Here is a 21895-nt window from a genome sequence, read left to right as displayed (position 1 = left end):
CCAATTGGTCTCATACAGCGGTTACAGCGCATGCAAAATCTGGCGGCTGGGCTAGCTACTGGCACCCCCTATGGTGCCCACATTTCCCCACTACTCCGCCAATTGCATTTGCTTCCGGTGGGTCAGCGGATTCTATTCAAGTCCTTGTGTATTGTGCACAAGGCAGTCCTTGGCCAAGGAGCTGAGTTCTTGCAAACGAAATTCACTCGCTATGTGCCTACACGGGCTCTACGTTCCTCGAACACCAACCTCTTAGCTATTTCCAAGTTTAACCGTGAAAGGATTGGAGGGAGAGCTTTTTCTATCGCTGCTGCCAGACTTTGGAATAACCTCCCACCGACATTGAGAAGTGCCCAGAATCACTTGGGTTTCAGAAAGGCTCTCAAGACAATTCCGTTCTAACTTTTCTTCTCCGTGCCACCTTCTGTGGTATTAGCTCTCTCTCATCAGCGCCATGATGCCTCGGCGACCGTGCGCTCTACAAGTCTAATTAACATAACATAACACAGCTGAGCATTTGCAGAGGTTGCTGTCAGACCACACACATCCCCCACTGACATGAAGCCTCCAAATTAACTGTCTACAGCATGTGGCATCTAGAGACATGAGCAGACAAGAAATAAATGTCACGGACCACCACCGACCCACGACTTGGTTATGGCAAGGCTGGAAACTGTGCTGGGACGTACACTACCCAGCCCAAGATGGCTGTGGCACACAGATAAGATGTCAGGAAGTTGGAAGACGCATTGTTGCGCTGCAGTGCTGATGCATGTTGGACAGCGACAACACCGTGGAAAGAAGTGGGAGGCCGCAACAGCCGAGCTGAAGGAGGTGCACAACTCAGTGTGGAGAATGGCTTGTCGCCTGACTGGAAAGAAGGAGCCAAACCCACCAATCCAGGGACATGCCCACCTTGCATGCAGCAACAAGGACAAGGTGGAGGTCTGTGATGACATACCGATCGAGACAAGCAGGCTTTCAGACGTAGTAGAGGAAGAAGTTGACAAAAATCTTGCAGAAGACCAAACCGGGATGTGAGCAGAAGAAGTCGAGGAGTGCACAAGCTCTGCGAAAGCAGGACTTGCAGAGAAGCTGGCAAACAGCAAGGCACCAGGGAGCGATGGAATAACCAACCTGGCAATCAAGAACTTCCCGCCGGCATCAATAGTACACCTCACAAAGAATTTTGATGCATGCATGAAGCATCAGCACTTTGTGAGATCCTGGAAGGAAGCGAGGGTCATCGTATTCCAAGAGGCCAGAAAACCACTGAGGTATCCTGCAAACTACCGGCCCATCAGCCTACTCTCTGGATTATCGAAGCTCCTGGAGACAGTCCTCTTCGCCCGACTCAGCGACTTCACCTCTGAAAAAAATCTACTAGCAAAGGAACAGTTTGGATTTCAAAAGTAGCATACAACGACCCATCAGTTGCTGAGAGTGGTGGGCACCATTAGCCATGGATTAAACATCAAGAAGTCCACAGGAATCATCTTCTTGGCTGTTGGCAAAGCATTAGACCGAGTCTGGCACAAGGGACTGCTGCACAAGGTCATCGGCCTGGGATTTCCGAACTACCGGGTGAAGACGATTGCAAGCTAGCTGGGAGACCGTCCTGTCCTCATGCGGTCTGAGGTATCCTCATCACGTCCCATCCTATCAGGTGTGCCACAGGGATCGAACCTCGGACCCTTCCTGTTCAACATCTTCACAAATGACATCCCAACGGATCTCCACAAGACCGACCTGGCTCTGTATGTGGATAGTGTTGCAGTCATCTCCAAGTCGTTCAGCAAAAAGGAAGTGCCAAAGAACCTGCAACTTTCATGTTTATTGGATGCCATCTCAATGTGGTTTCTGCAATTTGCAGATAGAAGTCAACACCAGCAAGACAACGGCCACAGTGTTCACCAGAAACAAGATCAAGAAGCACCCGCAACCAGCCTCAACGGGGAGACCATCAAGTAGGAGAGAAGCAGCCTAGAATGCTAGAATGTTGCTGTGTTTGAGTTTGTGCAAGTGAGTGATTACAATGTATGAGTGCTGAAACTGTTGAATGAAAACAAGAGCAGATCTGTGATTCACACACCCAGCCTTCCTTCCAGACAGGGACAAACAGACACTACAGAAGGGTGTCATGCATTATAGCTCATTTTATGCAGGAGGTCAGTCAGGGTCATAGCCCAGAAGATTGTCTAACAAGTGGGGCCTGAAGCTAAGGTAGTGGGGCCAACCACAGTGACATTAACACCTGTAAATGCCCACACAGCACTGTTGAGCTGGCATTTCCAGATTTTGGGTGGGCTTTGCCTGCTCAGACCCTACCCTGTCTATGCACCTGATTAAGCATGGATTGTTCCAATGTCATGGAGCAAATGCAGATGCATCCGCAGCAATGGGCGATAGTAAGTCTGGACGGGCGCAAAGCATTCGATTGTGTTGATTGGTTGCGCCTGTTTAAGTTCCTAAAGAAGTTCATATTTGGAATGGACCATTCGAGCTAAGCCACTCGACTGTACACTGACCCCCGGAATAGAATGAAAAGAGATCATGCCTTCCCTCCCAAGTGGCAGACAGGCAGGTAGGAGTCCTGGGCAGGCTGGAGTCCTGGACAGGCAGGCAGATAGGCAGGAGTCCTGGGCAGGCAAACAGATAGGCAGTCACGCATGAATCCTGGGCAGGCAGGCTGGAAGGAGTCCAGGACAGGCAGGCAGGAGTCCTGAGCAGGGCAGGCAGGCAGGAGTCCTGGGCAGGCAGGCATGCAGGAGTACTGGGCAGGCAGGCAGGACACCTGGGCAGGCAGGCCGGACACCTGGGCAGGTAGGCAGGCAGGAGTCCTGGGCAGGCAGGCAGGAGACCTGGGCAGGCAGGCAGGAGTCCTTGGCAGGCACACAGGAGTCCTGGGCAGGCAGGAGTCGTGGACAGGCAGGCAGGAGACCTAGGCAGGCAGGCAGGCAGGAGTCCTGAGCAGGGCAGGCGGGCAGGCAGGAGTCCTGAGCAGGGCAGGCAGGCAGGAGTCCTGGACAGGTAGGCAGGAGTCCTGAGCAGAGCAGGCAGGCAGGTATCCTGGGCAGGCACGCAAGCAGGCAGGAGGCCTGGACAGGCATGCAGGCAGGAGACCTGGGCAAGCAGGCAGGCAAGAGTCCTGGGCAGGCAGGCAGGCAGGCAGGAGTCCTGGGCAGGCAGGCAGGAGTCCTGAGCAGGACAGGCAGGCAGCAGTCCTGGACAGGCAGGCAGCAGTCCTGGACAGGCAGGCAGGAGTCCTGGACAGGCAGCAGGAGTCCTGGGCAGGCAGGCAGGGGTCCTGGGCAGGCAGGCAGCAGGAGTCCTGAGCAGACAGGCAGGAGTCCTGGGCAGGCAGGCAGCCAGGCAGGAGTCCTGGGCAGGCAGGCAGGAGTCCTGAGCAGGGCAGGCAGGCAGGCAGGAGTCCTGAGCAGGGCAGGCAGGCAGGAGTCCTGGACAGGTAGGCAGGAGTCCTGAGCAGAGCAGGCAGGCAGGTATCCTGGGCAGGCACGCAAGCAGGCAGGAGGCCTGGACAGGCACGCAGGCAGGAGACCTGGGCAAGCAGGCAGGCAAGAGTCCTGGGCAGGCAGGCAGGCAGGAGTCCTGGGCAGGCAGGCAGGAGTCCTGAGCAGGACAGGCAGGGAGCAGTCCTGGACAGGCAGGCAGCTGTCCTGGACAGACAGGCAGGAGTCCTGGGCAGGCAGCAGGAGTCCTGGGCAGGCAGGCAGGGGTCCTGGGCAGGCAGGCAGCAGGAGTCCTGAGCAGACAGGCAGGAGTCCTGGGCAGGCAGGCAGCCAGGCAGGAGTCCTGGGCAGGCATGCAGGAGTCCTGGGCAGTCAGACAGGAGTCCTGGGCAGGGCAGGCAGGCAAGAGTCCTGGGCAGGCAGGCAGAAGTCCTGGACAGGCAGGCAGGGGTCCTGGGCAGGCAGGCAGGAGTCCTGGGCAGGCAGGAGTCCTGGGAAGGCAGGCATGCAGGAGTCCTGGGCAGGCATGCAGGAGTCCTGGGCAGTCAGGCAGGAGTCCTGGGCAGGCAGGCAGCCAGGCAAGAGTCCTGAGCAGGGCAGGCAGGCAAGAGTCCTGGGCAGGCAGGCAGAAGTCCTGGACAGGCAGGCAGGCAGGAGTCCTGGGCAGGCAGGCAGAAGTCCTGGGCAGGCAGGCAGGGGTCCTGGGCAGGCAGGCAGGCAGGAGTCCTGGGCAGGCAGGCAGAAGTCCTGGGCAGGCAGGCAGAAGTACTGGACAGGCGGGCAGGAGTCCTGGGCAGGCAGGAGTCCTGGGCAGACAGGCTGGCAGGCAGCAGGAGTCCTGGGCAGGCAGGCAGGGGTCCTGGGCAGGCAGGCAGGCAGGAGTCCTGGGCAGGCAGGCAGAAGTCCTGGACAGGCAGGCAGGAGTCCTTCCTGGGCAGGCAGGAGTCCTGGGCAGACAGGCTGGCAGGCAGGCAGGAGTCATGGGCAGGGAAGTCAGAGTCCGCCTTGACGTTTGTACTGATGATGGAGCCATTGATGCGCCAATGAGAGAGACATTCCCAGAGCATAGTCTTGGCATACAGGGTCCATGCACAATAGTTCTCTGTAGACAAACAGCGTACTGCTTTTTGTCCAGGACCCTGCACCCCGCTTCGCAGGTATATTACTGCAAATTAAGGAATTTGGCAAGGTCTGAGGGTTAGAGAAACAGTGGGAGAAATTCTTAACATACCCATTGCTGTGCACTGCCTATACGCCTCTTGTGGGGTTGCCTTGTCCACTAGCTAATGCACCATTTTATTATTTGGCACCGGAGTGAGCGTAAACGGGCAGGAACTATATGAGCATAACATAACACAAATGTTAACTGGTCTGGAAAACTGGACGACCTTTGGCTTGAATCTCCTATGCCCCTGACAGGGCGCAATTCCATATGTGAAATAATCATGTTACCCAGGGACCTCAATTGGGGGTCGCCAGAGGTCGCAGGAGCGACCTCTGCCATTCCCCAGCGACCTCTGGCATAATTCTGCGAGCTCTGGCCTGGCCTGGAGCTTGCATTTTTTTATAAATAGTTTGCTACAAACTATTTATTTAAAAAACGAGCAAGCTCCTGACGCCACCGACCCCAGGCCTGACCAGAGGAAGCAGAGAGCTACACGGTGGGCCTGGACGAGTTATGGTTGCTAAGCAACCATAGGTTGAGCAGTAGACCTGAGGGCACTGGAAGAGGGAGTGGCTGGTCTCGTGTTTAGGGCTGGGCGCACTTTCCTCCTCGTTCTCCGGCCGTTTTACTCTTAACTAGTCAGCGCCTTTTCTTTGCGTGAGTAGTACATCTCCAACTTGCTAATTTTTTGACATGCATGTTTTCTACGATGCACAAAACATCCTTCGCTTGCACCCGAAATAGGACCCATTGATTGTGGGGGGCAAGGCGTGTACGGCTACGCAGACAAAAATAAAAGATCAGGCAATGGGCAAGTGAACAGCCAAACACACAGCCAGCGAGGGTACTCGCGCAGCTTGAGAGATATGGAGGGGGCATTGCACTGCCTGGCAGAGAAGGCACACAGGTAGAAACAAACTGACCACAAATTTGATGGGTGGAAGGTTTCAAATGAATCTAAACCACTGGCAATTGCTCTGGGCAACCTTCCACACCACGGTTTTTTAGCCTGTCTGCGCCATTGCAAAAGGGGACCAACCATGTGCAAATCAGTCAGCAGCTGCCGCCACCGAAGGTAGCAAACAGCCAGCCCTTTCACAGGTGGTGCACAATGTAACAACCGTTTCATGAGCGCGTGCATGCAGGATACTGAAAAGCTGAACCAGAGTCCCATGTGCGCACTTGGCCCTTGCATGCAGCGCGCCTGTGCACCCCGCTCATCCCTCACTTAATGGAGAGCAGCTCCGCATTGCAGGCTTTCATGCATGTGGCCCCTTTGGCCACTCCCCTAGTCCTTTCAATCCCTGCGCACTCAAGAATGTTCTGTCTGCAAGGATACATGCGGGCAACAATGGCTTCAAACAGATGGTGCGTGAGAGTGGGTGACAGTAGCTTCACAGGCAGCTGGGCCGGTATTGGAATGTGCAGCCCCTGCTGCAGCCTATATAAGGCTGGGAGGCAGCCGCGTACCATGGCTCACCTTGGCGCACATGGCATCCTATGGACAGGTTAGGATCGGTGCTCAGCTCACCAAGGTAGGTGTGGCTGTAGGGACTCTAGACTCTTCCAGAAGACCAAAATGTTTCACTTTCTTGTACAGCGCTTATTGTGTGGTGTGAGTGCTGCAATGCGTATGTGTGATCTACAGGTTGCAGGTCGGACTTCCAGCAAGGTCAACTCAGCCTTTCATCCTGCTTCGGTTGATAAATGAGTACCAAACACAGGTTGTGTGATATTGTATGTATAGTTGTTCTAAATGAAGTGCTTAAGCGTAAGTGCTATTTAATAAAACATCATTATAGTTTGGCCTTGGATGTCTGCTTGCATTCACAGTGATTTGGTTATATGGGCCAATACGCACTGATATTAATGACACATATGGTGATCCATTCTTGTATGAAATGTACATCAATTCACAGGGTTATTGTGACCATATTGTTCGTAGTGTACTTAGAAACAATGCTATGTGATTCCACTTCCTGTGATGTCATGTGGGGGTGTGGTCAAATGACATCACTTACTGTGATGTCACTCTTGGGGGCGTGACTTTGTGATGTAACTTCCGCTACCCCTGGCATTTTGGTGAAATGACGTCCCTGATGTTACCCTGCGCATTTTCACGCTTATTCAGGGCATTCCAGTGTCCACATCATTGCAGGGTTTCTAAATATCTCTGTGAAACACTATGGTTGTCATGACCCGGCGAAATTGCCCCTTCTGGACCTCATGGTCATTGTCACGAAGGGCTTGTACTCCTTGTTCCTCCCAACATGGCCGTACCAAGCTCTGTGCTACGCACTAGCTTTCACGTTGTGGCATGTACTATAAATTGGTCACGCCCCTGCGGGTCCGCGTGTCTCAACGCTATCTTCGGTAGTGACCCGACGTGTGCTTACTCTCTACATTGGTTTCCTTTGATCCTCTTACTTCCTTCCTTGCCTTTTATCCTGTTCCTGGATTTTCCCCCTACTTACTCGTTCATCGCTAATCCTGGATACCCTGGAACCACGAACTTCCTGGAACTCTGAACGCGTCCTGCAACCGGACGAGGCTCGGGCGAGCCTATTCAAGACCCGAACCATCCACAGGAAGAGTCCTGCGGCAGAACAAGGGAGATCCCGATCACAGGTGAGACGGGTGGAGATTTACGACAATGGTGCCCAGAAAAAGGCTTGACAGACGCAAACCACCCTATGCCCATTAGGGTGGAGGTGCCAGCTTTTTGAGGCGTTGTCTGCTGTGTTTATGATGCAATGTGTGGTCCCCCGGTTTGATGCCAATGATCGAGACCTGGTCATTAATTGACGCTTTGATGACCGAGACTAAAAGATTGTGCAGTCCTTTTCTGGGTCAAGGGAAAATAGAGGCCCTACCAATGCAAGTGCCATGATTTATAGTGTTTGGAAGATATGTATACAAACGGGTCATGACATTTTTAAAGGGAGATGGAGTTCAGGGAGAAGGTCCCACTGTCCAGGAGTTCAGGGCGGAGGCCCCACTATCCAGGAGTTCATGGAGAAAGCCCCACTGTCGAGGAGTTCCAGGGAAGGGGCTCACTGTCCAGGAGTTCAGGGAGGAGGTCCCAGTGTCCAGGAGTCCAGGGAGAAGGTCCCACTGTCGAGGAGTCCAGGGAGAAGGTCCCACTGTCGAGGAGTCCAGGGAGAAGGTCCCACTGTCGAGGCGTCCAGGGAGAAGGTTCCACTGTCGAGGAGTCCAGGGAGAAGGTCCCACTGTCGAGGAGTCCGGGGAGAAGGTCCCACTGTCGAGGAGTTCAGAGAGAAGGCTCCACTGTCCAGGAGTTCAGGAAGAGGCCCCACTGTCCAGGAGTTCAGGGAGAAGGCCCCACTGTCCAGGAGTTCATGGAGAAGGTCCCACTGTCCAGGAGTTCAGGGAGAAGGCCCCACTGTCCAGGAGTTCAGGGAGAAGGTCCCAGTGTCCAGGAGTTCATGGAGAAGGTCTCACTGTCCAGGAGTTCATGGAGAAGGCCCCACTGTCCAGGAGTTCAGGGAGAAGGCCCCACTGTCCAGGAGTTCAGGGAGAAGGTCCCACTGTCCAGGGGTTCATGGAGAAAGCCCCACTGTCCAGGAGTTCAGGGAGAAGGCACCACTGTCCAGGAGTTCAGTGAGAAGGCCCCACTGTCCAGGAGTTCAGCGAGAAGGCCCCACTGTCCAGGAGTTCATGGAGAAGGTCCCACTGTCGAGGAGTCCAGGGAGAAGGTCCCACTGTCGAGGAGTCCAGGGAGAAGGCCCCACTGTCGAGTCCAGGGAGAAGGTCCCACTGTCAAGGAGTCCAGGGAGAAGGCCCCACTGTCGAGGAGTCCAGGGAGAAGGTCCCACTGTCGAGGAGTCCAGGGAGAAGGCCCCACTGTCGAGGAGTCCAGGTAGAAGGTCCCACTGTCGAGGAGTCCGGGGAGAAGGTCCCACTGTCGAGGAGTTCAGAGAGAAGGCCCCACTGTCCAGGAGTTCAGGAAGAGGCCCCACTGTCCAGGAGTTCAGGGAGAAGGCCCCACTGTCCAGGAGTTCATGGAGAAGATACCACTGTCCAGGAGTTCAGGGAGAAGGCCTCACTGTCCAGGAGTTCAGGGAGAAGGTCCCAGTGTCCAGGAGTTCACGGAGAAGGTCTCACTGTTCAGGAGTTCATGGAGAAGGCCCCACTGTCCAGGAGTTCAGGGAGAAGGCCCCACTGTCCAGGAGTTCAGGGAGATGGCCCCACTGTCCAGGAGTTCATGGAGAAGGTCCCACTGTCCAGGGGTTCATGGAGAAAGCCCCACTGTCCAGGAGTTCAGAAAGAAGGCACCACTGTCCAGGAGTTCAGGGAGAAGGTCCCACTGTCTAGGGGTTCATGGAGAAAGCCCCACTGTCCAGGAGTTCAGGGAGAAGGCCCCACTGTCCAGGAGTTCAGAGAGAAGGCCCCACTGTCCAGGAGTTCAGGGAGAAGGTCCCACTGTCCAGGAGTTCAGGGAGAAGGCCCCAGTGTCGAGGAGCCCAGGGAGAAGGCCCCACTGTCCAGGAGTTCATGGAGAAGGTCCCACTGTCCAGGAGTTCAGTGAGATGGCCCCACTGTCCAGGAGTTCAGCGAGAAGGCCCCACTGTCCAGGAGTTCATGGAGAAGGTCCTACTGTCCAGGGGTTCATGGAGAAAGCCCCGCTGTCCAGGAGTTCACGGAGAAGGCCCCGCTGTCCAGGGGTTCATGGAGAAAGCCCTGCTGTCCAGGAGTTCAGGGAGAAGGCCCCACTGTCCAGGAGTTCATGGAGAAGGTCCCACTGTCCAGGGGTTCATTGAGAAAGCCCCGCTGTCCAGGAGTTCACGGAGAAGGCCCCGCTGTCCAGGGGTTCATGGAGAAGGCCCCACTGTCCAGGGGTTCATGGAGAAGGTCCCACACTCCAGGGGTACATGGAGAAAGCCCCACTGTCCAGGAGTTCAGGGAGAAGGCACCACTGTCCAGGAGTTCAGGGAGAAGGTCCCAGTGTCCAGGAGTTCATGGAGAAGGTCCCACTGTCCAGGGATTCATGGAGAAAGCCCCGCTGTCCAGGAGTTCAGGGAGAAAGCCCCGCTGTCCAGAAGTTCAGGGAGAAGGCCCCGCTGTCCAGGAGTTCAGGGAGAAGGCCCCACTGTCCAGGAGTTCATGGAGAATGTCCCACTGTCCAGGGGTTCATGGAGAAAGCCCCACTGTCCAGGAGTTCAGGGAGAAGGTACCACTGTCCAGGAGTTCACGGAGAAGGCCCCAGTGTCCAGGAGCCCAGGGAGAAGGCCCCATTGTCCAGGGGTTCATGGAGAAGGTCCCACTGTTCAGGAGTTCAGTGAGAAGGCCCCACTGTCCAGGAGTTCAGCGAGAAGGCCCCACTGTCCAGGAGTTCATGGAGAAGGTCCCACTGTCCAGGGGTTCATGGAGAAAGCCCCGCTGTGCAGGAGTTCAGGGAGAAGGCCCCGCTGTCCAGGGGTTCATGGAGAAAGCCCCGCTGTCCAGGAGTTCAGGGAGAAGGCCCCACTGTCTAGGAGTCCAGGGAGAAGGCCCCACTGTCCAGGAGTTCATGGAGAAGGTCCCACTGTCCAGGGGTACATGGAGAAAGCCCCACTGTCCAGGAGTTCAGGGAGAAGGCCCCACCGTCTAGGAGTCCAGGGAGAAGGCCCCACTGTCCAGGAGTTCATGGAGAAGGTCCCACTGTCAGGGGTACATGGAGAAAGCCCCACTGTCCAGGAGTTCGGGGAGAAGGTCCCAGTGTCCAGGAGTTCAGGGAGAAGGCACCACTGCCCAGGAGTTCAGGGAGTATGTCCCAGTGTCCAGGAGTTCAGGGAGAAAGCACCACTGTCCAGGAGTTCAGGAAGAAGGTCCCAGTGTCCAGGAGTTCACGGAGAAGGTTAAAGTGTCCAGGAGTTCAGGAAGAAGGCCCCACTGTCCAGGGATTCATGGAGAAAGCCCCGCTGTCCAGGAGTTCAGGGAGAAGGCCCCACTGTCCAGGAGTTCAGGGAGAAGGCCCCACTGTCCAGGAGTTCATGGAGAATGTCCCACTGTCGACTCGAGGAGTTCCAGGGAAGGGGCTCACTGTCCAGGAGTACAGGGGGAAGGCCCCGCTGTCCAGGTGTCCAGGGATATGGTCCCACTGTCCAGGGGTTATGGGAGAAGGTCTCACTGTCCAGGAGTTCAGGGAGAAGGCCCCACTGTCCAGGTGTCCAGGGATATGGTCCCACTGTCCAGGGGTTATGGGAGAAGGCCCCACTGTCCAGGTGTCCAGGGAGAAGGACCCACTGTGCAGGGGTTCAGGGAGAAAGCCCCGCTGTGCAGGAGTTCAGGGAGGAGGTCCCACTGTCCAGGAGTACAGGGGGAAGGCCCCACTGTCCAGGTGTCCAGGGAGAAGGCCCCACTGTCCAGGGGTTCAGGGAGAAGGTCCCACTGTCCAGGCGTTCAGGGAGTAGGTCCCAGTGTCCAGGAGTTCAGGGAGAAAGCACCACTGTCCAGGAGTTCAGGGAGTAGGTCCCAGTGTCCAGGAGTTCAGGGAGAAAGCACCACTGTCCAGGAGTTCAGGAAGAAGGTCCCAGTGTCCAGGAGTTCAGGGAGAAGGTTAAAGTGTCCAGGAGTTCAGGAAGAAGGCCCCACTGTCCAGGGATTCATGGAGAAAGCCCCGCTGTCCAGGATTTCAGGGAGAAGGCCCCACTGTCCAGGAGTTCAGGGAGAAGGCCACACTGTCCAGGAGTTCATGGAGAATGTCCCACTGTCGACTCGAGGAGTTCCAGGGAAGGGGCTCACTGTCCAGGAGTACAGGGGGAAGGCCCCGCTGTCCAGGTGTCCAGGGATATGGTCCCACTGTCCAGGGGTTATGGGAGAAGGTCTCACTGTCCAGGAGTTCAGGGAGAAGGCCCCACTGTCCAGGTGTCCAGGGATATGGCCCCACTGTCCAGGTGTCCAGGGAGAAGGCCCCACTGTCCAGGGGTTCAGGGAGAATGCCCCACTGTTCAGGTGTCCAGGTTGTGAAGTTGCTGCTGCATTGACGGCTTCAATCAGACGATGTCTTCTACACCTACCTCTTGGTATAAAAAGAGCAAACTTACAACAAAGTTTGTAATGCTGTGACTTGTCTGGGCGAAATGCAAAATATGGATCCACGGCATGTCCAAACGCACAGCTGCCAAAGGACATATAAGGATCCGAAAGGGCGACATTGCAAATATGGAATCACATACTCTATATGGCAAATGTTCCTAGACGCAATGTTGCCCATAGCTGATTTCTAGAAGTCCTTCCAAATGCAATGTTTGATCATATGCACTTAAAGGATTGATGATGAAGGCGATATTGTTGAAATGAAAATCAATACAACTTATTTACAAAAAATATCTTCTCCCACCAACCCCTCTTACCAGCATCCCCCTCTTCCAGACCCCTTACATCCTCACCCTCTGGCCACTCTCTTCTGCAAGTCACCATGCCTGTCCTTCTTATACTCTCCCTCCTGCAGCAAATAGGGGCCCCTCTCCCTTGTTAGTTAATACCCATTGGCTTTAAATAATCAAGTAACACCAGCTTCAACTCCCAGATGTACACCGAGGGCACCCAGCACCTCCACCTGGAAAGTGAATGTCACCCAGAACCATCTCCACATGGAAAGTGAATGTCACCCAGAACCACCTCCACCTGGAAAGTGAATGTCACCCAGAACCACTTCCACCTGGAAAGTGAATGGCACCCAGAACCACCTCCACCTGGAAAGTGAATGTCACCCAGAACCACCTCCACCTGGAAATTGAATGGCAACCAGAACCACTTCCACCTGGAAAGTGAATGGCACCCAGAACCACTTCCACCTGGAAAGTGAATGGCAACCGGAAACACTTCCACCTGGAAAGTGAATGGCAACCAGAACCACTTCCACCTGGAAAGTGAATGGCACCCGGAACCACTTCCACCTGGAAAGTGAATGGCAACCGGAACCACTTCCACCTGGAAAGTGAATGTCACCCGGAACCACTTCCACCTGGAAAGTGAATGGCAACCGGAACCACCTCCACCTGGAAAGTGAATGGCACCCGGAACCACCTCCACCTGGAAAGTGAATGTCACCCGGAACCACTTCCACCTGGAAAGTAAATGGCACCCGGAACCTCCTCCACCTGGAAAGTGAATGTCACCCGGAACCACTTCCACCTGGAAAGTGAATGTCACCCGGAACCACCTCCACCTGGAAAGTGAATGGCACCCGGAACCACCTCCACCTGGAAAGTGAATGGCACCCGGAACCTCCTCCACCTGGAAAGTGAATGGCACCCAGAACCAACTCCACCTGGAAAGTGAATGCACCAGGAACCACTTCCACCTGGAAAGTGAATGTCACCCGGAACCTCCTCCACCTGGAAAGTGAATGTCACCCAGAACCACTTCCACCTGGAAAGTGAATGGCACCCAGAACCATCTCCACCGGAAAGTGAATGTCACCCATAACCACCTCCACCTGGAAAGTGAATGTCACCCAGAACCACCTCCACCTGGAAAGTGAATGTCACCCAGAACCTCCTCCACCCGGAAAGTGAATGTCACCCAGAACCTCCTCCAGAACCACTTCCACCCGGAAAGTGAATGGCACCCAGAACCACCTCCACCTGGAAAGTGAATGGCACCCAGAACCACTTCCACCCGGAAAGTGAATGGCACCCAGAACCACTTCCACCTGGAAAGTGAATGGCACCCAGAACCACCTCCACCCGGAAAGTGAATGTCACCCAGAACCACTTCCACCTGGAAAGTGAATGGCAACCAGAACCACTTCCAACTGGAAAGTGAATGGCACCCAGAACCACTTCCACCTGGGAAGTGAATGGCAACCAGAACCACTTCCACCTGGAAAGTGAATGGCACCCAGAACCACTTCCACCTGGAAAGTGAATGGCACCCAGAACCACTTCCACCTGGAAAGTGAATGTCACCCAGAACCACTTCCACCTGGAAAGTGAATGGCAACCAGAACCACTTCCACCTGGAAAGTGAATGTCACCCAGAACCACTTCCATCTGGAAAGTGAATGGCAACCAGAACCACTTCCACCTGGAAAGTGAATGTCACCCAGAACCACTTCCATCTGGAAAGTGAATGGCAACCAGAACCACCTCCACCTGGAAAGTAAATGTGACCCAGAACCACCTCCACCTGGAAAGTGAATGGCAACCAGAACCACTTCCATCTGGAAAGTGAATGGCAACCAGAACCACCTCCACCTGGAAAGTAAATGGCACCCAGAACCACCTCCACCTGGAAAGTGAATGTCACCCAGAACCTCCTCCACCTGGAAAGTGAATGTCACCTAGAACCACTTCCACCTGGAAAGTGAATGGCACTCAGAACTATCTCCACCTGGAAAGTGAATGTAACCCAGAACCACCTCCTCCTGGAAAGTGAATGTCACCCAGAACCACCTCCACCTGGAAAGTGAATGTCACCCAGAACCACTTCCACCTGGAAAGTGAATGTCACCCAGAACCACCTCCACCTGGAAAGTGAATGTCACCCAGAACCTCCTCAACCTGGAAAGTGAATGTCACCCAGAACCACTTCCACCTGGAAAGTGAATGTCACCCAGAACCACCTCCACCTGGAAAGTGAATGTCACCCAGAACCACCTCCACCTGGAAAGTGAATGTCACCCAGAACCTCCTCCACCTGGAAAGTGAATGTCACCCAGAACCACTTCCACCTGGAAAGTGAATGGCAACCAGAACCACTTCCACCTGGAAAATGAATGTCACCCAGAACCTCCTCCACCTGGAAAGTGAATGGCACCCAGAACCAACTCCACCTGGAAAGTGAATGTCACCCAGAACCACCTCCACCTGGATAGTGAATGTCACCCAGAACCACCTCCACCTGGAAAGTGAATGTCACCCAGAACCTCCTCCACCTGGAAAGTGAATGTCACCCAGAACCACCTCCACCTGGAAAGTGAATGTCACCCAGAACCACTTCCACCTGGAAAGTGAATGTCACCCAGAACCTTCTCCACCTAGAAAGTGAATGTCGCGCAGAACCTCTTCCACCTGGAAAGTGAATGTCACCCAGAACCACCTCCAACTGGAAAGTGAATGTCACCCAGAACCACCTCCACCTGGAAAGTGAATGTCACCCAGAACCTCCACCACCTGGAAAGTGAATGGCACCCAGAACCACTTCCACCTGGAAAGTGAATGTCACCCAGAACCTTCTCCACCTGGAAAGTGAATGTCACCCAGAACCTTCTCCACCTGGAAAGTGAATGTCACCCAGAACCACCTCCAACTGGAAAGTGAATGTCACCCAGAACCACCTCCACCTGGAAAGTGAATGTCACCCAGAACCTCCTTCACCTGGAAAGTGAATGTCACCCAGGACCACCTCCACCTGGAAAGTGAATGTCACCCAGAACCTCCACCACCTGGAAAGTGAATGTCACCCAGAACCACCTCCAACTGGAAAGTGAATATCACCCAGAACCTCCTCCACCTGGAAAGTGAATGTCACCCAGAACCTCCACCACCTGGAAAGTGAATGGCACCCAGAACCACTTCCACCTGGAAAGTGAATGTCACCCAGAACCCCCTCCACCTGGAAAGTGAATGGCACCCAGAACCACTTCCACCTGGAAAGTGAATGGCACCCAGAACCTCCTCCACCTGGAAAGTGAATGTCACCCAGAGCCTCCTCCACCTGGAAAGTGAATGGCACGCAGAACCATCTCCACCTGGAAAGTGAATGTCACCCAGAACCTCCTCCACCTGGAAAGTGAATGTCACCCAGAACCTCCTCCACCTGGAAAGTGAATGCCACCCAGAACCACTTCCACCTGGAAAGTGAATGTCTCCCAGAACCTCTTCCACCTGGAAAGTTAATGTCACCCAGAACCACCTCCACCTGGAAAGTGAATGTCACCCAGAACCACTTCCACCTGGAAAGTGAATGTCACCCAGAACCACTTCCACCTGGAAAGTGAATGGCACCCAGAACCATCTCCACCTGGAAAGTGAATGTCACCCAGAACCACCTCCACCTGGAAAGTGAATGGCACCCAGAACCACTTCCACCTGGAAAGTGAATGGCAACCAGAACCACCTCCACCTGGAAAGTGAATGTCACCCAGAACCTCCTCCACCTGTAAAGTGAATGGCACACAGAACCTCCTCCACCTGGAAAGTGAATGTCACCCAGAACCACTTCCACCTGGAAAGTGAATGTCACCCAGAACCACCTCCACCTGGAAAGTGAATGTCACCCAGAACCACTTCCACCTGGAAAGTGAATGTCACCCAGAACCACCTCCACCTGGAAAGTGAATGGCAACCAGAACCACTTCCACTTGGAAAGTGAATGTCACCCAGAACCCCCTCCACCTGGAAAGTGAATGTCACCGATGTCACCCAGAACCACCTCCACCTGGAAAGTGAATGGCAACCAGAACCACCTCCACCTGGAAAGTGAATGGCAGCCAGAACCACTTCCATCTGGAAAGTGAATGGCAACCAGAACCACCTCCACCTGGAAAGTGAATGTCACCCAGAACCTCCTCCACCTGGAAAGTGAATGGCACGCAGAACCATCTCCACCTGGAAAGTGAATGGCACCCAGAACCATCTCCGCCTGGAAAGTGAATGGCACCCAAAACCACCTCCACCTGGAAAGTGAATGGCACCCAGAACCATCTCCGCCTGGAAAGTGAATGGCACCCAAAACCACCTCCACCTGGAAAGTGAATGGCACCCAGAACCATCTCCACCTGGAAAGTGAATGGCACGCAGAACCACCTCCACGCGGAGAATGAATGGCACGCAGAGTCATCTTCACCTGGAAAGCGAATGGCACCAAGAACCATCTCCACCTGGAAAGTGAATGGCAACCAGAACCACCTCCACATGGAAAGTGAATGGCACCTAGAACCACCTTCACCTGGAAAGTGAATGACACCCAGAGCCACCTCCACCTGGAAAGTGAATGACACCCAGAGCCACCTCCACCTGGAAAGTGAATGGCACCCAGGACCTCCTCCATCTGGAAAGTGAATGGCAACCAGAACCTCCTCCTCCTGGAAAGTGAATGCCACCCAGAACCACTTCCACCTGGAAAGTGAATGGCAACCAGAACCTCCTCCATCTAGAAAGTGAGTGGCAACCACAACCACCTCCACCTGGAAAGTGAATGTCACCCAGAACCACCTCCACCTGGAAAGTGAATGTCACCCAGAACCTCCTCCACCTAGAAAGTGAATGTCACCCAGAACCTCCTCCACCTGGAAAGTGAATGTCACCCAGAACCACTTCCACCTGGAAAGTGAATGGCAACCAGAACCACTTCCACCTGGAAAATGAATGTCACCCAGAACCTCCTCCACCTGGAAAGTGAATGGCACCCAGAACCAACTCCACCTGGAAAGTGAATGTCACCCAGAACCACCTCCACCTGGATAGTGAATGTCACCCAGAACCACCTCCACCTGGAAAGTGAATGTCACCCAGAACCTCCTCCACCTGGAAAGTGAATGTCACCCAGAACCACCTCCACCTGGAAAGTGAATGTCACCCAGAACCACTTCCACCTGGAAAGTGAATGTCACCCAGAACCTTCTCCACCTAGAAAGTGAATGTCGCGCAGAACCTCTTCCACCTGGAAAGTGAATGTCACCCAGAACCACCTCCAACTGGAAAGTGAATGTCGCCCAGAACCACCTCCACCTGGAAAGTGAATGTCACCCAGAACCTCCACAACCTGGAAAGTGAATGGCACCCAGAACCACTTCCACCTGGAAAGTGAATGTCACCCAGAACCTTCTCCACCTGGAAAGTGAATGTCACCCAGAACCTTCTCCACCTGGAAAGTGAATGTCACCCAGAACCACCTCCAACTGGAAAGTGAATGTCACCCAGAACCACCTCCACCTGGAAAGTGAATGTCACCCAGAACCTCCTTCACCTGGAAAGTGAATGTCACCCAGAACCACCTCCACCTGGAAAGTGAATGTCACCCAGAACCTCCACCACTTGGAAAGTGAATGTCACCCAGAACCACCTCCAACTGGAAAGTGAATATCACCCAGAACCTCCTCCACCTGGAAAGTGAATGTCACCCAGAACCTCCACCACCTGGAAAGTGAATGGCACCCAGAACCACTTCCACCTGGAAAGTGAATGTCACCCAGAACCCCCTCCACCTGGAAAGTGAATGGCACCCAGAACCACTTCCACCTGGAAAGTGAATGGCACCCAGAACCTCCTCCACCTGGAAAGTGAATGTCACCCAGAACCTCCTCCACCTGGAAAGTGAATGGCACCCAGAACCTCCTCCACCTGGAAAGTGAATGTCACCCAGAACCTCCTCCACCTGGAAAGTGAATGCCACACAGAACCACTTCCACCTGGAAAGTGAATGTCACCCAGAACCACTTCCACCTGGAAAGTGAATGTCACCCAGAACCACCTCCACCTGGAAAGTGAATGTCACCCAGAACCACTTCCACCTGGAAAGTGAATGGCAACCAGAACCACCTCCACCTGGAAAGTGAATGTCACCCAGAACCTCCTCCACCTGTAAAGTGCATGGCACACAGAACCTCCTCCACCTGGAAAGTGAATGTCACCCAGAACCACTTCCACCTGGAAAGTGAATGTCACCCAGAACCACCTCCACCTGGAAAGTGAATGTCACCCAGAACCACTTCCACTTGGAAATTGAATGTCACCCAGAACCCCCTCCACCTGGAAAGTGAATGTCACCGATGTCACCCAGAACCACCTCCACCTGGAAAGTGAATGGCAACCAGAACCACCTCCACCTGGAAAGTGAATGTCACCCAGAACCTCCTCCACCTGTAAAGTGAATGGCACACAGAACCTCCTCCACCTGGAAAGTGAATGTCACCCAGAACCACTTCCACCTGGAAAGTGAATGTCACCCAGAACCACCTCTACCTGGAAAGTGAATGGCAACCAGAACCACTTCCACTTGGAAAGTGAATGTCACCCAGAACCCCCTCCACCTGGAAAGTGAATGTCACCGATGTCACCCAGAACCACCTCCACCTGGAAAGTGAATGGCAACCAGAACCACCTCCACCTGGAAAGTGAATGGCAGCCAGAACCACTTCCATCTGGAAAGTGAATGGCAACCAGAACCACCTCCACCTGGAAAGTGAATGTCACCCAGAACCTCCTCCACCTGGAAAGTGAATGGCACGCAGAACCATCTCCACCTGGAAAGTGAATGGCACCCAGAACCATCTCCGCCTGGAAAGTGAATGGCACCCAAAACCACCTCCACCTGGAAAGTGAATGGCACCCAGAACCATCTCCGCCTGGAAAGTGAATGGCACCCAAAACCACCTCCACCTGGAAAGTGAATGGCACCCAGAACCATCTCCGCCTGGAAAGTGAATGGCACGCAGAACCACCTCCACGCGGAGAATGAATGGCACGCAGAGTCATCTTCACCTGGAAAGCGAATGGCACCCAGAACCATCTCCACCTGGAAAGTGAATGGCAACCAGAACCACCTCCACATGGAAAGTGAATGGCACCTAGAACCACCTTCACCTGGAAAGTGAATGACACCCAGAGCCACCTCCACCTGGAAAGTGAATGGCACCCAGGACCACTCCCACCTGGAAAGTGAATGGCAACCACAACCTCCTCCATCTGGAAAGTGAATGGCAACCAGACCCTCCTCCTCCTGGAAAGTGAATGCCACCCAGAACCACTTCCACCTGGAAAGTGAATGGCAACCAGAACCTCCTCCATCTAGAAAGTGAGTGGCAACCACAACCTCCTCCATCTGGAAAGTGAATGGCAACCAGAACCTCCTCCATCTGGAAAGTGAATGGCAACCAGTACCTCCTCCACCTGGAAAGTGAACGGCAACCAGAAACTCCTCCATCTGGAAAGTGAATGGTAACCAGTACCTTTTCCATCTGGAAAGTAAATGGCAAACAGTACCTCCTCCACCTGGAAAGTGAATGGCAACCAGAACCTCCTCCATCTGGAAAGTGAATGGCAACCAGTGCCTCCTCCATCTGGAAAGTGAATGGCAACCAGTACCTCCTCCACCTGGAAAGTTAATGCACCCAGAACCACTCCCATCTCGAAAGTGAATGGCACCCAGGCCATCTCCACCTGGAAAGTGAATGGCACCCAGAACCACTTCCACCTCGAAAGTGAATGGCGCGCAGAATCATCATATCATATCATATCTTTAGCTGAAAAGTGAATGGTACCCAGAACCGCCTCTGCCTGCTGGAAAGTGAAGCAGGGGGGCAGTCGTAGATCAGAACTGTCTGCTTGATGTATAGCTCTGGATTAAGGTGAGTTAATCCCCCTTTAATGGTGCTGAAGAAGACATCAAGCTAGTGTCTGTAACCAAAGACCAGGGCACCCAAATAACAACGCTGAAACCAATCAAGATAATGATTCTATCCTGATCTACGATCTACTTTGGCTGGATCGACCGTGCTGTCACAAACATGATCTAATTGTACTCCATGCCAACTCGCCGCACTCCCAACTCACTGCAGCCATCTTCCTGCAAGGAAGGAAGGAAGGAGAGGCACTTTCCTGCCAAGGCATTGAAATGGCAATCTTGCCCATTGCACCTCATGCAATTTCATTGAATGTGTTTTGTCTTCTTTACATTTTATTTTCTCCCTTCGTTTCAATGAGGTGGAAATGCCCGCATTGCTGCCCTGTTACCCCTACTAACACCCCTACCTTTTACCCCTATTTCCTGTTGTCATCTGTTTTCCTTTATAAAATTTATAAAATCCTCCCTTTGTTTTACCCTTTTCCTGTTACTGTTTATTATTTACCTTTCTCCACCTTTTTTCAAATTCAGGCGACTTTTCCATTGAAACCAATGGGTGCCCTTCCAGTGAGGTTTCCATTGAAACCAATGGGTGACCTTTCATTGAGGTTTCCATTGGAACCAATGGGTGACCTTTCATTGAGGTTTCCATTCAAACCAATGGGTGCCCTTTCAGTGACTTTTCCATTGGAGGTTTCCATTGGAATAAATGGGTGTACTTCCAGTGAGGTTGCCATTGAAACCAATGGGTGCACTTTCATTGAGGTTTCTATTGAAACCAATAGGTGCATTTCATTGAGATTTCCATTGGAACCAATGGGTGACCTTTCATTGAGGTTTCCATTCAAACCAATGGGTGCACTTTCAGTGGGGTTTCCATTGGAACCAATGGGTGTACTTCCAGTGAGGTTTCCATTGAAACCAATGGGTGACCTTTCATTGAGATTTCCATTGGAACCAATGGGTGACCTTTCATTGAGGTTTCCATTCAAACCAATGGGTGCCCTTTCGGTGACTTTTCCATTGGAGGTTTCCATTGGAATAAATGGGTGTACTTCCAGTGAGGTTGCCATTGAAACCAATGGGTGCACTTTCATTGAGGTTTCTATTGAAACCAATAGGTGCATTTCATTGAGATTTCCATTGGAACCAATGGGTGACCTTTCATTGAGGTTTCCATTCAAACCAATGGGTGCACTTTCAGTGGGGTTTCCATTGGAACCAATGGGTGTACTTCCAGTGAGGTTGTCATTGAAACCAATTGGTGCACTTTCATTGAGGTTTCCATTGAAACCAATGGGTGCACTTTCATTGAGGTTTCCATTCAAACCAATGGGTGCACTTTCAGTGAGGTTTCCATTGGAAGCAATGGGTGTACTTCCAGTGAGGTTGTCATTGAAACCAATTGGTGCACTTTCATTGAGGTTTCTATTGAAACCAATGGGTGCACTTTCATTGAGATTTCCATTGGAACCAATGGGTGACCTTTCATTGAGGTTTCCATTCAAACCAATGGGTGCACTTTCAGTGACTTTTCCATTGGAGGTTTCCATTGGAATAAATGGGTGTACTTCCAGTGAGGTTGCCATTGAAACCAATGGGTGCACTTTCATTGAGGTTTCTATTGAAACCAATGGGTGCACTTTCATTGAGATTTCCATTGGAACCAATGGGTGACCTTTCATTGAGGTTTCCATTCAAACCAATGGGTGCACTTTCAGTGACTTTTCCATTGGAGGTTTCCATTGGAATAAATGGGTGTACTTCCAGTGAGGTTGCCATTGAAACCAATGGGTGCACTTTCATTGAGGTTTCTATTGAAACCAATAGGTGCACTTTCATTGAGATTTCCATTGGAACCAATGGGTGACCTTTCATTGAGGTTTCCATTCAAACCAATGGGTGCACTTTCAGTGGGGTTTCCATTGGAACCAATGGGTGTACTTCCAGTGAGGTTGTCATTGAA

At 53.1% G+C, this 21895-nt stretch overlaps 1 protein-coding gene across 1 annotated transcript; it reads right to left on the bottom strand.

Annotated features, from left to right (window-relative positions):
• Positions 1-20456: 20456 nt before the first annotated feature.
• LOC138467363 (collagen alpha-1(XXVII) chain B-like) lies at positions 20457-21482 on the bottom strand. Its single transcript, XM_069607326.1, has one exon. It carries the CDS (start codon positions 21480-21482, stop codon positions 20457-20459), a length of 1026 nt encoding a protein of 341 aa, XP_069463427.1.
• Positions 21483-21895: the final 413 nt, after the last annotated feature.

This window comes from Ambystoma mexicanum, chromosome 4q (genome assembly GCF_040938575.1).
Source record: "Ambystoma mexicanum isolate Mex_15411 chromosome 4q, UKY_AmexF1_1, whole genome shotgun sequence".
NCBI lineage: Eukaryota > Metazoa > Chordata > Amphibia > Caudata > Ambystomatidae > Ambystoma > Ambystoma mexicanum.
Note: the sequence above shows the minus strand (reverse complement) of the source record. Positions and strands in the feature narration are given on the sequence as shown.

Bases quoted from the DNA above. Each gene is read 5' to 3' on its own strand.
- LOC138467363 (XM_069607326.1), bottom strand. From the start codon at position 21,482: ATGGAAACCTCCAATGGAAAAGTCACTGAAAGTGCACCCATTGGTTTG.